Source organism: Ciconia boyciana, chromosome 4 (genome assembly GCF_034638445.1).
Source record: "Ciconia boyciana chromosome 4, ASM3463844v1, whole genome shotgun sequence".
NCBI classification, from domain to species: domain Eukaryota; kingdom Metazoa; phylum Chordata; class Aves; order Ciconiiformes; family Ciconiidae; genus Ciconia; species Ciconia boyciana.
The window spans coordinates 54,728,443-54,745,305 of NC_132937.1; the positions used below are offsets into that span (position 1 = coordinate 54,728,443).

At 39.1% G+C, this 16,863-nt stretch overlaps 1 protein-coding gene across 3 annotated transcripts in view; it reads right to left on the minus strand.

Moving 5' to 3' along the window:
• MLLT3 (MLLT3 super elongation complex subunit) overlaps positions 1-16,863 on the minus strand; it is a 135,417-nt gene that overhangs the window by 14,365 nt on the left and 104,189 nt on the right. For all 3 annotated transcript variants that reach the window (XM_072860223.1, XM_072860222.1, XM_072860221.1), the window contains 3 exons: positions 6,571-6,649; positions 1,822-1,954; positions 168-267 (listed from right to left, as the gene is read on the minus strand). In XM_072860223.1, coding sequence (XP_072716324.1) covers positions 168-267; positions 1,822-1,954; positions 6,571-6,649 — 312 coding nt within the window. The remainder of the gene's footprint in view (positions 1-167; positions 268-1,821; positions 1,955-6,570; positions 6,650-16,863) is intronic.

Here is a 16,863-nt window from a genome sequence, read left to right on the forward strand (position 1 = left end):
AAATACTGATGAAAACATTACTTTGGTCTACAGTATTGGCTAAATCAAATACTTCTTCTCCTGGAAAAAAAAGCTCTTATGTCAGTTTACAGACTAAGTAACTGCACTGAAATAATCAGAATGTCATATCAGCTTCCCAGGACTGCATTTACGAATCCTGACTTTACCTGGTTGTTGTTGGTTTTCAGTAAAGGTGGTGCTGGTTCATGATGTAGTGGTGAGGAAGCTGAACTGCTGTCACTGTCACTGCCATCACTCAGACTAACCCTATGGAAAAACAGAGCCAAAAGATTACACCTACAGACACAGGGCTGTTAACAAGGGTGAACTGAGCTTGCACTTTGAGGTAGGACACTAGGAATGAGTCCTCACTAAGCAAGCCGTCATTAATCAAGGTCACGTGGAAAAGAGGCATCCAAGCAGGGCCGCACTCGGGAAAAACCTCTGCATAGCATGGAGAACGAGACTGTCTGCCTGCACTTGGCTGAGATGACATGTCCGGTTAACAGCAGCTAACATTACACAACAGTTAAATATTTAGAACGTTAAACTGCTGTTCCCAACATTCCTGGAGCGAGTCTGTATGACGGTTCATAGCCATGGGGAAGAAGGAAAATGTTTTGTACAGATACTTTTCCGCTCTTCTAAAAGCCTTCTAAACAGCTGTACTTCCCACTTGGACAAGGGCTTCACTGAAAAGTTGCTTGTTTCTTGTCATAAATAACACTTTTTCCTGGCTAAAATTTAAAAACTTAGTATCTCAGGAGAGGCCACATGAAAAAGCTCAGCTCCTAGTCAGTCTCAGCTTTCATTTACTTAAGAACAACAGGGAATATTTACTTGCTGGAAGAAAAAAAAAATAGTTATTTGGGATAAAAAGAATGTAGAGAAACACTAGCCTTAAGGTTTTGTTAAAAAACTGAAACAAAATCTCCACACTTAGAGACAAGTTGAGCTTGAGACAATCCTTTATACATACAATCACTCACACAAATTCTCAAACTGCTAGTCACCTTGATTCCAGCTGCTAAAGAGCACCAGGAAAGCAGCTAATATTCATTAATGTTTTCCTGTTACCTTTTCATTTAAGCAGTAGCTGACACTGGCACTCAGGTGCTGTGCACTCACAGCAAAACCCTGTGGATTAGATCAAGAACCCACTAGAAAAAGGTTTGAGAGAGACTGTTTCAGGTTTTCCATAACCTTCAACACCATTCAGATGGAGCTTCAAGCTGCCCAAAGAATAGGTGATTTTTGGAATGCCCTCTTAAGGTTGCAGCTAGGATGCAGAAGCATTTTTAAAAAGTGATTTCTGTGACAGATGCTTCCTTTACCTTCTGTTTGCACTTTTACACAGTACCTACTGCATGCAGGGCAGAAATTACTTGGAATTCAAATTTCATTGATTCTAATCAGATTTAACAACCTAATCTAATCTAAAACTGGTAAGCAGAGAGATCTTGAAAATGAAACACTATGTACAGAATAGCTCATCCAGCAATTGAAGGACTTAATTTTATCTCATTTATGCCGGAGAGTAATTATGACTACTGCCCTGAAGTCACAATGGCATGAAATCAAGGAAAGTTGAATGCGGATCATCATAACCATATGGATTAGTACAGAAATAGTTTGTATTCGGAATGGCTAATTCTGATAGTTTTTAGAAGAGGCACCTTTACATGCATATGCTTTAAAAAGAGAGTTTGAATTCTCTGCGCATTTGCTACTCAGCACTCTTGCAGAACATTAGACCACACCTCATTACTAACAAGCACAACTGCTTGGCCACCAGGCTACCTGCAATCACAAGACACTCACCTGCGACTCCTGCTTCCTCCTCGTGTATTTACAGGTCGTTCCAACTCAGAATCATTGTCATTCTCATCTGCTTCATCTGATTCATCTTCATTATCATCTGAATGCAGATCTTTCATTATAGACCTCAATGGACCTGAAATAACAGAGACAATAAAATACACAAATGAAGTTCACTTTTCAGTGTTCCAGGCAATGCACCCAGCTTTGCAGATGATAGAAAACTACCCTCTCCACACAGTGTTGGGAGGGGAGAGTCTTAAACATTAAAGAAATGAAGTAATGCACTGGGGGCTTATGCTGCAGGGACTTACCCATGAATCATTTACTCACACAAGCAACTCAGCTTCAATAGCCTTACTCATGGCAGTGAAGTGATTCATATATTCAAGCATTTGCATGATTGGCCCCCTGGACCATAGCTGAAGTGTAAAACACTGTCATGCCAGGAGAAATTGACTATTACTGCATTATTATTAGAAGCAAGATTCTTTTGCATTGCTGGGTTTTAGCATTTTTTGCTTTCTCAAAGGGTATTATATGCAAGTAAAGATCTACAGGGACGTACTGATCAGTAATAGTATATTTGTTAGGTTAATCCATGTATTGAGAAGCAGAGTCTAACAAATCATTCTAACTCGTCCTGGCCAAGGCAGTCTTCATCTTCCTGCTTTTTATATATTTAGCTTTAGCCGTTCCCTTTATTTCAGGTCAAGTACGTACTTTGCCAATGTTCATGCATAAAAAGTGCGTAAAAAATATGCAACACCACGCTATCTCTTTTCCTGAATTAACAGAAGGTACAAAGCTTGACTTGCTCATAAAACTGCATTAAATTCAGTTTAGGATTTTGGTTTTATTTTACTCAATTTATTTTGCTGTAAAGACAGTTACAGAAAGAGGAGTATGTTTAACATATCTGGGAAACGTAAAACTACAGCTGCTTGAAATAAGAATGGGCAAAAGCAGCTTAGAAGAGGGAAGGAAGCAAGACTGATGCCACAGGACATTTAACTCTGGAGTGCTGCCCATATGAGACATGAAGCAGCAAGTAAAAGCAACGGTGATGGCTGCAGGAACAGGGATTACTGTTAGGGTTCTGTAATACCTTCAGCCCAGGAAACACAAAGTACTAACGTGAACAAAGTGAGCTTCAGAGTGTTCTTTAAAGGGAGATGAAGCTTTGCAACTCTCTATTTGCTAATGGGGAAACAGAGTCAAGGAGTGTCATCCCTGGTCACTGCCAGAAGAGAAGACAGACCTCTGTCTGTCAGGGTCATACTCCTAACGGGGAGAGTGTTCCCTTCATGGGAGGAATGGCTTTCTGGATTATTCCAGACCCAGCAAGACTCAAGTCGCAGGCATTTTAACTAGTTTTGTGTGAGTGACTTCAAAGCCGATGTCGAGAATGATTTACCACTAAGGTTGCACTAGAACTTTTGTAAAATGGCGCAGTTTGGGCAGGCTCAGATCAATGGTTTTTCTTCTCTGTTTTTACACCTTAAGGTTGCCTGGGAAGAAGCCCAGATGGTGCTGATGGGCAAATTCTGGGAACAGACACTTGTACAGGCAACAAGGAAAGGGGAACTACACTGACGTGCTTCTTGTCCATGCAACCACCGCTCATGTGCAGAAGCAGCTGATCTGTGCTCCATTTTCTGTTCCTGTTTGGTCTCAGGCAGTCAATGCTCAGCTATTTGCAAATGGTAACTTGTAGTCTGACTGAGTATCTTATCATCTGACCCTTGAAGGAGGGAAAGGACTCCTTCCTTGGCTTTTACTACGAGCAGTAATAAACATATTCCCCCTAAAAGGGATGAGAGAGGGCACCCTCAGCAGCATCAGCACAGGGATGAAGGAAGAATTTCCCCATTTTGATCTTTTGGAAAATGTTCTTACTGGCCCTTGACTGTTGAGGTAGGTGAATGAGAGACATGGCGTAGGGAGCTAAATTAATTGAGGTAAAAGGTTAGAAAAGAGAATTAAATTATAAATATACGAAGAAGGATTCCATGTTTCAAGAGAGATATAAGGGTAGACCACAAGGGTACTTTCACAGGCTAGGCTTAGCCTAGAAAGGATAGTTTCCTTACACCTTACTGGGCAAAGACACTAACAATCATCATCAAAGTCCTACTGAAGACGGTCGTCTTTGCCTGCACTGAGAGCAGATGAGTGACTCCAATCCATATGCCAAAGTCAGCTTCTGAGAATGCATTTGTCTCCTCTCCACAATGTACAGGAGGAAGAAAATGATACAAAAGACTTGGTAAAGGACAGACAAAAGGAAAGCATCATCATACTCAAGATGAAAGAGCAAAGGAAAAGGTCAGTGGGAGGAAAGGTAAAATAACCAACCAAAACCTAATTTTGTAATGAAATTTAGTATGACACATGAATACCTGATCTTGCATAAAACACCAGCACGTAACTCCACAACATGGAAGCTGGTAGCTATGCTTGCAAGTCACCCAAAACAGTCCTGGATTTTATTTTTAAATGGAAGCAGAAAGAAAACCCAGTACACATTCCTCATGATCCCTACACAGCCTGTTCTCCCAAGCTTAAGTTAACTCATTATTCTTGCCTATGTCCTTTTTCCAAGTATAGCAGAGGACCATTTTACCCCCTCATACTCCCTTGCTGTGTTCTGGGACAGTCCTGTCTCAAGTTGCCAACAAGCTTATTCCTCTTTCTTGGAGAAAAAGGAACTTGGACTCCTGAGACACATCCATCACTGACAGCCCCATAGGCATTGAAACACCTGTCATTCAGACAAGTTTTCACTTAATGTAGGACCATGTCTGGGACTCTGAATAGGCATTTTGTACCCAGCTAGCTAACTTTTTCTGCAGGCTTTCCTAACAATCAGCAAAGCATCAAATTTTAGGTCTTTTTGTTTCTAGCACTGATAGCAATGTCGCTATTAATCTTCTGCTTCTTGCTAAACAATTTAAAATTCCATGACAACCTTTTTAAGGGTTTAAGAAGTTATCTCCTAAAGGGTCAGAATAGTTAAGGAGAAACTGAAAATGAGGAGCTGCCCAAGAGCAAGTGTTCTTGGCAAGGAAACAGAGAAATATCAGAGTAACCCCCAAGGGCAGAAGAACTTGAAGACCTTAGGTTAGCCAACTGCTTATGCAAAAAGAGGTGAAAAAAGTTCAAGCTGCGATTTTCTGACACTTGAGTGAGCACTGGAGTTTGTACGCAACGGAAAAAGATCAATGGCCCTGGCAAGTAACTTCTAGTTAGGGAAAAAAGCATGGGTTCTGACCACAGCACAACATACAGTGTGAACATGCCACAGTATGCCTGGTGCTTCATCTTTTTGATATACAAATGCACAGCCTGGGCAATGAATGCATTTAGTTAACTGGAACTCCCAGAAAGAAGCAGTAATCACTATTTACTGTGGCAAGAAAGAGGAGACGTATATACTACTTGAACTTCAGAGCTGTTCACATCAGAGGAAAAATCTCCCATCTGTTCTTGAGAAGGTGAAAAAACCTGAAAGACAGTCTATGATATGTCTTATATATGACCTGGAAGAGATGGACAGATCCAGTCTGCTCAGAAGAAAATACTAAGTCAACAGGTTTTTGCCCAACATAAGGTAACAGATACAGGAACGGGTATCCAAATCTTTTGGCTTGTAACGGACAGTTCACACCACTAATGAGGTTCTCATGAAAGCAAAAGTGGGGTTTCAGCAAGAAGGGGATCTGTTTAGCCTTAGGTAAAAATTAAATGCCTGAAGCAGTCATCAACCACAGTTCACTTCAGTTCTTGCTTTATTTCACCTGGAGTAACGCTGCCAGAACACATTAGAAAATCAGTATCAGTCACCTACAGAAAGGCAGTAGGACAGATATTCATCATGTGTAGATCTATTTAAAAACAAACTGTCTGTCTGAAGCACTAATGTGTTTTCATAATCTTAAATCAAGCTTACCACTGAGGAATATAAATGGATAAAACAAATACAATTTTAATAAGTAAAAAGCTGCTTTTTTAATGCTCCTGATCCAAAGAACAAAACAAAAGCTGATTAAGAATGTATCAGTTGTACAATCTTATAAACCCAGGGAAAAAGGCCAAGCAGGAACAAAGTAGTTTAATAGATCACGTAGAATGAATCTCAACTTATTTACAGAAAACCTGCCTTGGCAAGTTCTCTGGGGAAAAAAAATGCATTTCTTTACTGAGTTCCAAGTAAATCGCAATTATTAGCCAGAAAACCAAAATGCAAACTTAAAGTCTAACCACCATCTTCCCCTGACATGTATCTAAAGTAAATACTGTGTGCTCTTAAAACTTCCCAATAGTATAGGAAGATCACAGCCCTTTGAAAGGGTCCGCATACACACATCCTTGGGCTTCCCATGGGAAGCCACACCTTCCTGAGCAGGGCTTCAGATGGAGCCAGGTGCCATGCTACCTAACCCTGCAAAAGGACAATCTCAGAAACAGAAGCTCTTTTGACTTTAGCATCTGTTAAGTGACTGACATGTATTTAGTGCTTCAAAACAAATACCCTTCACACGCTTTTCTCAGATACACATTTTCTCCCCTTTTATTTTGCCCGTACAGCCACATCTGAAAACAACCCAAGGAAAAGTCTCTAAAGCAAAACTGTGGCCAATTTAGGCCACAAAGGGCAGCAGAAAAGTGGTAATGAGATGCCACCAGTTCTGGGTTTATTTGCCCCTTCATTTCACATGTTAAGTTCAATTTCTTTTCCTTTGTTGGTACCTTGTTGTCTGCTGTTTTGAGATGGTGTAAAACTGGAACTGGAACTGGAGCTGGAACTGGCAGGACTGGGCTGTTCAGACTTAAAAGGAAAAAAAAGAAAAGAAATAATATTGTAAGAAACATTTTTGCCTAAAACTCTTACTGTTAGTTACTGTCTAAGGCATACTGTCAAGAAAAAAGAACTATGGAACAGAATAATACTAAAAGATCTTTATTTCAGGTGTCAGTGAGGCAAACATTGTGGAAATTGCTACGCACTCAACATATGTACACACTACTACATCATGTCTAGTTCTTTACTAAAGCAAATATCCTAACAAGAAGTTCCCAACGCCTTGTTTGAAAAGCTATACAGACCTAAGGCTACTGTATCCTTGTCATACTGTAGTTGCAACATTTTCCAAATTAGTAATGGTGTAGTAGAATTGAAAAACAGAGGAAGACCTGAGCAGACCACACTAAATGCCAGAAAGCCTCAGACAGCTTTCTTTCTTCTTCCTTAGAAAACTAGTCTGAAGATGAGGATTCAAAATAAACTTTTCTGCTATTATTGGATTTCTCCTCATCCCAACATTTTCCATATATACTAAGACCCTACAGATTGTAATAGTGGTTGAACCAGAAAGATGCCTTGTTACACAGGGAAGTTATCTGGAACCCACAGATTACACAAGAGAACTAGATTTTTAAAACAGAGTTGTTAAAATCAGTTTACATTATTTAACAAACAATTCTATACATTGTTTTCCCACTATTGTTTAAAATGTATAAATTTCTCTCTAAAATGCTATAAAATTACAGAGGAAGGCCTATTACTTCATCTAAAAAGTCTGTATAATTTTTCTCACAGTGGTTACGGCTTATGAGGGTTGTACTGAGAAGTCCTGCTGCCATGTTGCATGTCTCCATATACTTTTTTGCTGTTTCTTAGGCTCAGTGGCTTGAAGTGCATGGGTATCAGTATGTACTTGCACACTCATCTGTGTACATGAGACAAAGAAAAGATCTGGTATGTGGGCACAGGGGATGCTAACAGAGAACATAAAACAAGAAAGAAGAGGCCATACAGAAGGAATGGTGAACATCAGGTTAGGAAGTAATAATCTAAAAATCTACTATTGAAAAGAAAACCTGCTTACACTTTAAATTTTATACAACTGTGTTATCATGACATATTATCCAGACTAACGAACGTGTTCTGACTCTCCCTGCTTGTACAATAACCCTCATGATTAAGTGAGAACTAAATTGTTCTCAAAAATAACAGCAGTAATATCCAGTCACTGTAAGACTCAGTTTTCACACACATAGGCTACCAAAGCTTAACAGTTGCTTTTTCTCCATAAATCAATCTATTGTTGCCTTTCATAATGAGCAGGCAGATTCACAGCCTTTTACCACCTTTTCTCACAATGGCAGATGCCTATTTGGGCAACAGAATGCTTGAGAAAAACACAGTTAACATCTGCTCTCCTCAGACCAACACCAGCTCCAGTTCTCACAGGCACACAATCAAAATACAAACTCTGGACCTGACTGTATGGGTATATACAGCTTGTACACAGGTGAACCAACCCTGTACAAGAAAACCCAACCCAACCAACACCACAATCCATTTCTGAGTACCAAGAGAGATTCCTACATGGTCCACAGCATCAGACTTTTTTGGAAGATGCTGCAGCATCACCTGACACTGCTCCAAAAAATAAATTCTGAAAAAACTTTTTTTTTTTTACTGCCTGAACTTCTGCAAAACCATACAAGATTTTTAGCTGTAAAATAATTACAATAACATGAAACAGACGGCACCAATGAAGAAGAAGAAGAGTCAATGCAAACTTTAAAAGACATCACTATTCTGGAAACTAATTTCAATTTTCCAGCTTCAGGTTACTCTTAAACATCTGGTTTATCTGTCACTTTCTGCTTTTTGCAGGAAAATTACTAGCTGACAACTGGCTTCTGCAAATTTCCATTAACTGTATTTTTCCTTTATTAATTTCAACATGAACTTTAACTTACGTAAAATCCATTCCTTTAAAAAAGTAGCAAACACTAAAAGACTATCATATTCAGTTTAAAATACTTGAAGTGCTAAAACTGTAGAAAAAAATCACACAGGTGCAGAGATATTTGTCACTATTAACACTTTACTGCTTTCTTTTTGAACCTGTTTACTGGAAATGACAAAAGGGAAAAGGCCTGGTCTCATTCACATTATAAGGCATGCAAACACCAGTGAAATTCCTCCATGTTCAAAATTTTCTCCCAGCATTAGCTAATTGAGACAAGATCACAAGAAGGAATGGATATGAATACATATTAAGTTGTTATAATACCTTCCTGGTAAAAATTTTGCTCTGCTTTAGCAAGATCACTTTGAGAAGCCAAACCATAGAAAGTCCCAGTGAAACACAAATCATCATCCATACTCTTTTAAAAAGGATTCTTAATGCCTGTTGAAACAATTTACATTATTTCCTTAAATGGCCGTGTCTGAAAATTTATTAAAATACAGATTAGCATAAATGTTAAAATTGTTAAGTATCGGAAATTAAACCTAGCTTTTTTTGACTTTGAGAAATCTGGGCTGAGAGCGCACCCAAAGAAAACAGCTGCTTTTAACATGAGAATGAATGTTTTAACAGAAAAGACTTGCCTTTTTAGAAGGAATTAAAAATATGCCTTCCATATATGAATATGGATTAGTGCTGCCAGAGCTGATGCTTCCAGTTACCAGAGGCTACCTTTTGTCACTTAAGCAATGCTTTTTGACAGTTTTACAGGCTATTATCTCAAGGACTTAGGTATTTATGGCTTTATTCACTTAAGCTTTCTGCTCTTATCCACTGGTTACTAATCAGATTTTTTTTTTTTAAATGGGTCTGAAATTAGCTAAAAGGTGTCCTTCAACAATAAAAGCTTAAGACAGTACCAGCAAAGAGCTTCTCTCATATGTCCTTTTCCTGTTTTATTAGTTTTCTCTTCCTGCAGACAAGTTAATGAGAGTTTGGGTCCAAACTGTTCATTAGTGCAATGACCCAATATGATTTATTGCATTCTTAGACAGTCTATTTCGTTTTAGTGCTCTCACACCGATGCACAGGAGACACTGGCTTCTTTATTAGGCCCAGTTGAGGGATTCTCTGCTTTGAAATTGTTCAGCAAGAAAAGGGACTTTTCTTTGGCTCAAGTTTTCCCTCAAAAGGTACTTTTCACCAGCTCTAAATCACTTGGCTTCTGTCATTTCCAAACCCTTGTCTGTTTTTAAAAGTAGTAAAACAACTTACTCTTGAGCTGCCAACAATTTTCAGGCAAACTCACCTGTTTATGACACAGGATATAATAGAGCTGTTTCTGTAATAATTCAGGGTAGTCCAGATTCATGTAACTTATTCTAAAAATAAACCTCATCATTTCAAGCTCCATGTTTACATTAAAAAATAGAAAACATCTGTATGTGGTTGACAATGGCTTTTCTTGCATTCCCCAGAACCATTTTTAAAGGAAATTTACATATTGTTTCCTGAAATAAAATTTAAGTGGTGTAGGAATATCCCATTTCGTATCAGCTAGTCTAGATATTTCCTAGTTTTATGCACAATAGTCTAAAGCTTTATGTTTCCTTGTGCCATACGTACTGAAAAGTCTATCCACTTAAAACTGCTTATAGATGAATATTACTTCCACTTCGACTGAAATTAGCTTCTTGAGGAGGAGAAACATGCTCCCCCAGCACAAGCCTTCTTCTCTAACAGGAATCCTGTAGTTACAACTTCTACTGCCTCTTAAGTGCCCTGTCACTGACCACTGCCTCAGCTTTTAGTAATCCAACCCATCTGTAGCTCAAAGGACAGAACAACCCCACCTCATCCACCAAGTGTCCACATCTGCCACCAGCAAGGGGAGACACCATTTGGGTGTCCATGATACCATAAGCCTGAACTGAGCTGCCTGCACCCTGCCCAAATCCTGTATCACCACATCTCCTGTCAAGCTGCTACATCATTAACTAACCACCACGGCAAGGTAAAACTGTTCCTTTTTAACCATTCACAAAAGTTAGCTTGCAGATTGCAAGTTCACAGGGAAGATGGAAGAACAGGGGTATGGAGTGGGAAGTGGAATTAATTATTTTCTTACAGAAATATTTATTTGTAACTATGACATTTAAGGAATTAAAAAATTATTTAGAGAAGTAATTTATGATTAAGGACATGTAAAATTTAAACAGGAAATGCCAGATTATCGATTTTTGAGAGGAGGCAGAGACAGTCATTTGGCAGAGAATGTGACCTAAGGTATTGATACAATTAGCTGCCTAAATTATTTATAGTAATTTCAGACAAAAAATCCATATCACTCATGGAGATGAGGTTATTTGTCAATTAAGTTGACTCTGTACCTGCTGACTGAGCAAGTCCATGGGCCCTGATAGGATGCACCCATGAGTGCTGAGGGAGTTGGCAGATGTCATTGCTAGGCCACTCTTGATAATCTTTGGTTGATCATGGTGACTGGGAGAAGTGCCCAAACATTGGAGGAAAGCAAATGTCACTCCTGTCTTCAAGAAGGGCAAGAAGAAGGACCCAGGGTACTACAGGCTAGTCAGCCTCACCTTGATCCCTGGGAAGGTGACGGAGCCATTTCCAAACCTGGAACCATTTCCAGGCACTTACGAATGAGAAAATAATCACTAGTAGTCAGCATGGCTTCACCAAGAGGAAGTCATGACTGACCAACTTGATAAACTTCTGTGATGAAATGGCTGGCCTGGTAGATGAGGGGAGAGCAGTAGGTATTGTCTACCGGGACTTCAGTAAGGTCTTTGACACTGTGTCCCCTAAGATCCTCATAGAGAAGCTGTTGATATATGGGCTGGATGAGCAGACAGTGATGTGGATTGAAAACTGGCTGAATGGCTGGGCCCAGAGGGTGGTGATCAGTGGTGCAAAGTCTAGTTTGGAGGCCAGTAGCTAGCAGTATACCCCAGGGGTCAATACTGGGTCCAGTCCTGTTTTAACATATTCATTAACGATCTGGATGATGGGGCAGAGTGTGCCGTCACCAAGTTTGCTGATTACACAAAACTGGAGGAGTGGCTAATATGCCAGAGGGTAATTCTGCCACCCAGAGGGACCTTGATAGGCTGGCAAAATGGGCTGACAGGAACCTCGTGAAGTTCAACAAGGAGCAGTGTGAAGTCCTGTACCTGGGGAAGAACAGCCCCATGCACCAACGTATTCTGGGGGCCAGCCAGATGGAAAGCAGCTTGTCAGAAAAGGTTGTGGGGCTCCTCATGTATCTTAATAATGTATATAAATATCTGAAGGAAGGGTGCAAAGAGGACGGAGCCAGGCTCTCTTCAGTGGTGCCCAGTGACAGGACAAGAGGCAATGGGCACAAATTGAATTGCAGGAGGTTCCCTCTGAAGATCATTGTACTGTAAGGGTGACCAAGCATGGGCACAGGTTGCCCAGGGAGGTTGTGGAGTTTCCCTTCTTAGAGATATTAAAAAAAGTCTAGATGTGGTCCTAGGCAATCAGCTCTAAGTGGCCCTGGTTGAGCAGGGGAGTTGGACCAGATGACCAGAGGGTCCCTTCCAACCTCAACCAGTCTGTGATTCTGTGAATCTGAAATACAGCCTTCATTTAACAATTAGTATCCAGAAAAGACCTGAAGCCAAACATTGCAACTGTTTCCTCTGAACAACTGCACTGGATGAAGCAGGATTTGCATTTCTTCAGAGACCCTCCTACTGAAACATGTATCTACTTTTGAAAGAAAATAATTTTCCTTCTATATTTATGTACATATTTTGTCTTAGCTTTATAAATAAAAAATAAATTTGAGACACTCCTAACATAAAAACTCAGAAATACTCAAGCTAGTGTAAGACTTAGAGAAGACTCATGCACAGGAGACAGCTAACACATGTGGATAAAAAAGTTCTTTTGTAGTACTCTGCACAATACAGTTGAAAGATGAAGCACTAGTGAAGGCTGTTGCCTGCAGGAATATTTTTGCTGAAAAAATCTTACTGGTAAGAGCGGAAGACACAGTAAACCAGACAAAGAAGTACAGGAGAGAAGATTATGGTTTCTCATGTAGCGCAACTGAATACTACAGTTTCCATGGATTTCATGCTTACAAGATAATGAGTAAACTAAAAGTAAAATAAACTAAAAATATGTATGGTCATCTGAGTATGAACATGGTCCTTAACAAACTGAAAGAGGCAGAGTGCAAACTGATGGAAGTTCCCATCAGATAACCCCAACCATGGAGGATGAAGTCTCTGTTCTGAATATGTAGGTAAAGCTGGCAAAGACAGGATTATATAAAGTCTTCAGCTTTTCAAAAGTGGCAGTGAAAACTGTGTTATCTGTACCACATCTCTCCAGAAATGTGTGAAAAGACATCAAATATTTGTGAAGAATTAATGAAGTATGAGCAACACAACGCAGGGAAGTTAACAGCTCTACATTCTATTCGAAGTCTGAACTATGTGAAGAAAAAAACCACAAAAATGGGGCCCACTGATGGAAGATGAAGATATCCTAAATAAATCAATTGTTTGAAGAATATTGCTTACCTTGTAAGCTCAGTGGCATGAAAGCCCTGTGATGAGAGAATGGTGACTGCCTGTACTCTGTTAAGTGTGGAAAGGCCAAATTAAACTGACAAGCAATACTCAGATACTGATTTTCTGGGAGTTTGACTTTACAATTTTTAAGTTTTCCCTTTCAGAAACTTCACACATTCTATATACAAAGCTCTCATAAGCCAACAAAGGAGAGAAATGTACGTTAGAAAGAAAGTCTAACCCTCAATTTTAGTACTAGATACAAACTAGAAAATTCAGCCTAGGTATTAAAGCCAGTATGAGAGTTTCATTCAGTTAATCTACATTTTCTGCTCTAATGGGAATAGCAGCAATGGTAGAAGATAGGTGGTAGCTGTTCTGGCAAGCCCTGACAGCTGCTATATTGGAAGCCAACGCTTCCCGATTCTCTTCTCTTGCCCTGTTTTCTCTCCTAGGCCCTATTTTACATATCAGCACTGAGAAGGGCAGATACTGATGCAGTCCCAGCTCACAGTTTGGGAAACTGAACAGTTAGTTTGCTGTCACTTTCAGTGCAGCAAGAAGGTTGTTCACCTAAATTCTCCCAGATCTGAGGTCCTGATGTTAGAAATTCATGCACTCATATTAACAAAGAAGCAACTGGAGAACAATCTTGCTACATGTAAAACTTCTTTTATGGTTGTTATTCTGCACTATGGTACATTTCCACACCATCAGAGATCTGGTTTTCTCAGCAGGCACTCACAGACTTTGCAAATTCACCATAGTTCCCCTCTCTTCTTGTGTAGCCCAAACTTTGTAGAGTGCTCCCAGCATGACCCTACATTAAACCTTTACTACACAGAAATTTTGTCAAGGTCATACACATCAAGTAAATACAGACCTAAATATATGAAAACCAACAGCTTTTCTTCTGAAGTGCTGCTGCAGAGTCCCTATGCACTGTCTTTGCAATTGCAGATCACTGGCTCCTGAACCAATGTCCCAGAAAATAAAAAAATGTCCAAAATTTCACCATGGACTGTAGAGAGATCTAGTGCAGCTCTTCCATGCCATCTTTGTTGGCCTTGTCAGTTTTACAGCAAGCCTCATTATATTTACTTTTTTATCAAACTTAACTCCTGGGATTAAATGATTATGTGAAAATATCAGCTTTCATTTCTGTACATTCCAGTTTCAGTGAAAAGCTGTAGAGAGAAAAATAGAAAAAGCTATGTTGTACCCTAAAAAATTCTTGAGTCTCTAAAACAAAACAAAGCCCCTCAAACTATTTTTGAAAGTTTCATACTTTGTAGCCAATCTTGTGATACTGTAGACTGAACAACGATTTTTAGATGTCAAGGTTGGCAACAGTATGTTCTACATACATTTTTTTGCTATAGATATTTCTGAGGCATCTGTCAGTATGGTTCCTAAGCACTTGCTCTATGCTAATATTGTCTAGTAGTTTTCACAAAAGATCATGTATATTATATACACATAGAACTATCCAATGCTCATTCTCTGAGAAAAAAGCACAGAACAGATTGCTGTCATCTTAGTGGTATTTTACCATTTACGGCTGACGTATCTGTGCTGTGACTTTGCCTACTCATGTACTTTACTGGTTACTACAAAAAATAATACTCATTTAAAGCTCCTTGTCCCTGCTTTGGAGACTTAAAATAGGTTTTTGATGGTGTGATCTCAGCTTTATATTAGTAGAAAGAGTTTTGCAACTGTCTCATAAGGTGTAATAAGTTACTATCACAGATAAAGACAAAGAAAACCTCTTTAAAAAATAAGAATATCTAATACTTGTTTATATTTAAACTACATCTCACTCAAACCGTTATAATGTGGTGTAATATATTTGTAACATAATCAATATTGGTAACTGAAGTTATTAAAAATATTTGCGAATTATTATTATTAAAAATATTGGCTAAATTAAGATCTCATGTACTACAACCCTGATCAATCTTGAGTTTTACAGTGTTCAAAGGATCAAAAAGGCTGCATATGGCACAAATAAATCAAGTTGAACCATCACATCTACAAACTGTTTTCTTTGGCTAAAATTGTAACATTTAACTTGCAAAATTTTATCTACTCCTAATGGTCCTCTGCCAAAGCAAATTTAGGTCAGCGAGAACACCAACAGTGGCTTTTTCCTTTTGCCTTGAACCTGCCTTTTCCTGCCTTGAACCTGAGAAACTTGGCAACTGAATTTGTTCAGAATATTGACACCATGGCTCTTTGCTTGATATTCCTGCCCACTCATGATATTTTACTCTTCTTATGAAAGATGCAATGCAATAAGCACTGTCTTGAAAACCCCATCCTTTTCATCCATAGAATAAAGTTACAGTGTATTAACTAAACTGCATTAAGGCACCATGGGCAATGGAAAAAAGTTATTCATACAATGAAAGAAACTAAAATTATCACAGCCTCTATTCTTTTCTTGTCATGGTTTAAACCATAATACTCTTGCAGTTGATAATTTGAACCATTAAAAACACACAGGTTGGACTCAGATGGCATCTCTTCCCACTATTTAGGTTATACCTAAAATGACCTCACACAAAGCAGCAAATTTGATTTACTTCTGCCCTAATCACAACTGCTCACCAACAATGTTATTAAAGGGCATAAACTTAGCAATTATTTTCTCATAGGGCTAGTCAATGTTGAGGCCTCCGATGCGGTTACTGCTGCCCCTGGTACCCATTATCCCCAGATACATGAGAAATCTTTCCAGTAGAGCTGCCTGTTAACCTCAGCTACAAAACACAGCTCTCCTGGTGATGGGGTATATATTATCAGTCACCTTTAAACATTCTCCTCTTACATCGCTCTGAGGTGATGATACAAGTTTTGTGGATATTTAAACCAATTCAGACAACTGCAAATAGCTCAATTTATCCTTATCTTCTAACTCTGCTGCCTGAAACATGAACTACTACAACACAGAACATAATTTCCTCCACTTTCACCAGGTGGCTTGCAGCACAGCTAGTACGCAGTAAGCAATTCCTTCACGGAGGTTCAGACATCCATGACAAGAACAGGTACCATGTCTCAAGATAATTTGAAAAACCCTACATACATGCCCTAGAATCAGGCAGGCCTGTCTTGCTGTGCTACACGTGTGCAAGGACTATCATTTTCAATGGGATAAAATCAGCATTCATTCGCAAATTTGTTGGTCCCTTCATAGCCACACACAGTCTTACAACAAAGAAGTCTGATCACTAAAGCTATATGCACCTACTTGTTTTCAGCTCCAAATGGGAACGAATGGTGTGAGATGTTGCTGCTTGGAGAGGAGCATTAGAAACCCCACTAACATACTCAAGGCCAGAGGAAACACAAACTACACATCTCAGTTGGGCAGATAAGGATTTCTATTTTCAAGGGAAGATGCAAGCCTGATTAGAGGCTTTTAATAAAAAATGTTAGGTTTTATAGGAATTACTACCAACACAGCTGAATGTTTTACTCAAAGCTTTTTATTTGTTAGTTTGTAAAAAAATGTGAAGAAAATTCATTTTGCAACATCTTTTTCTAACAAAACATCAGCTGTACTAAGATATTGACTAAGCCAAGTAAGACAGCACTACTGAATGATGACACAGTAAGTTAAACCAAATTCACTTCTTAAACTTCTTAAAGTTTAAGTGAATGACAGTTTTTCTATTGCTGGTGTGATGGTGTAGGACGAC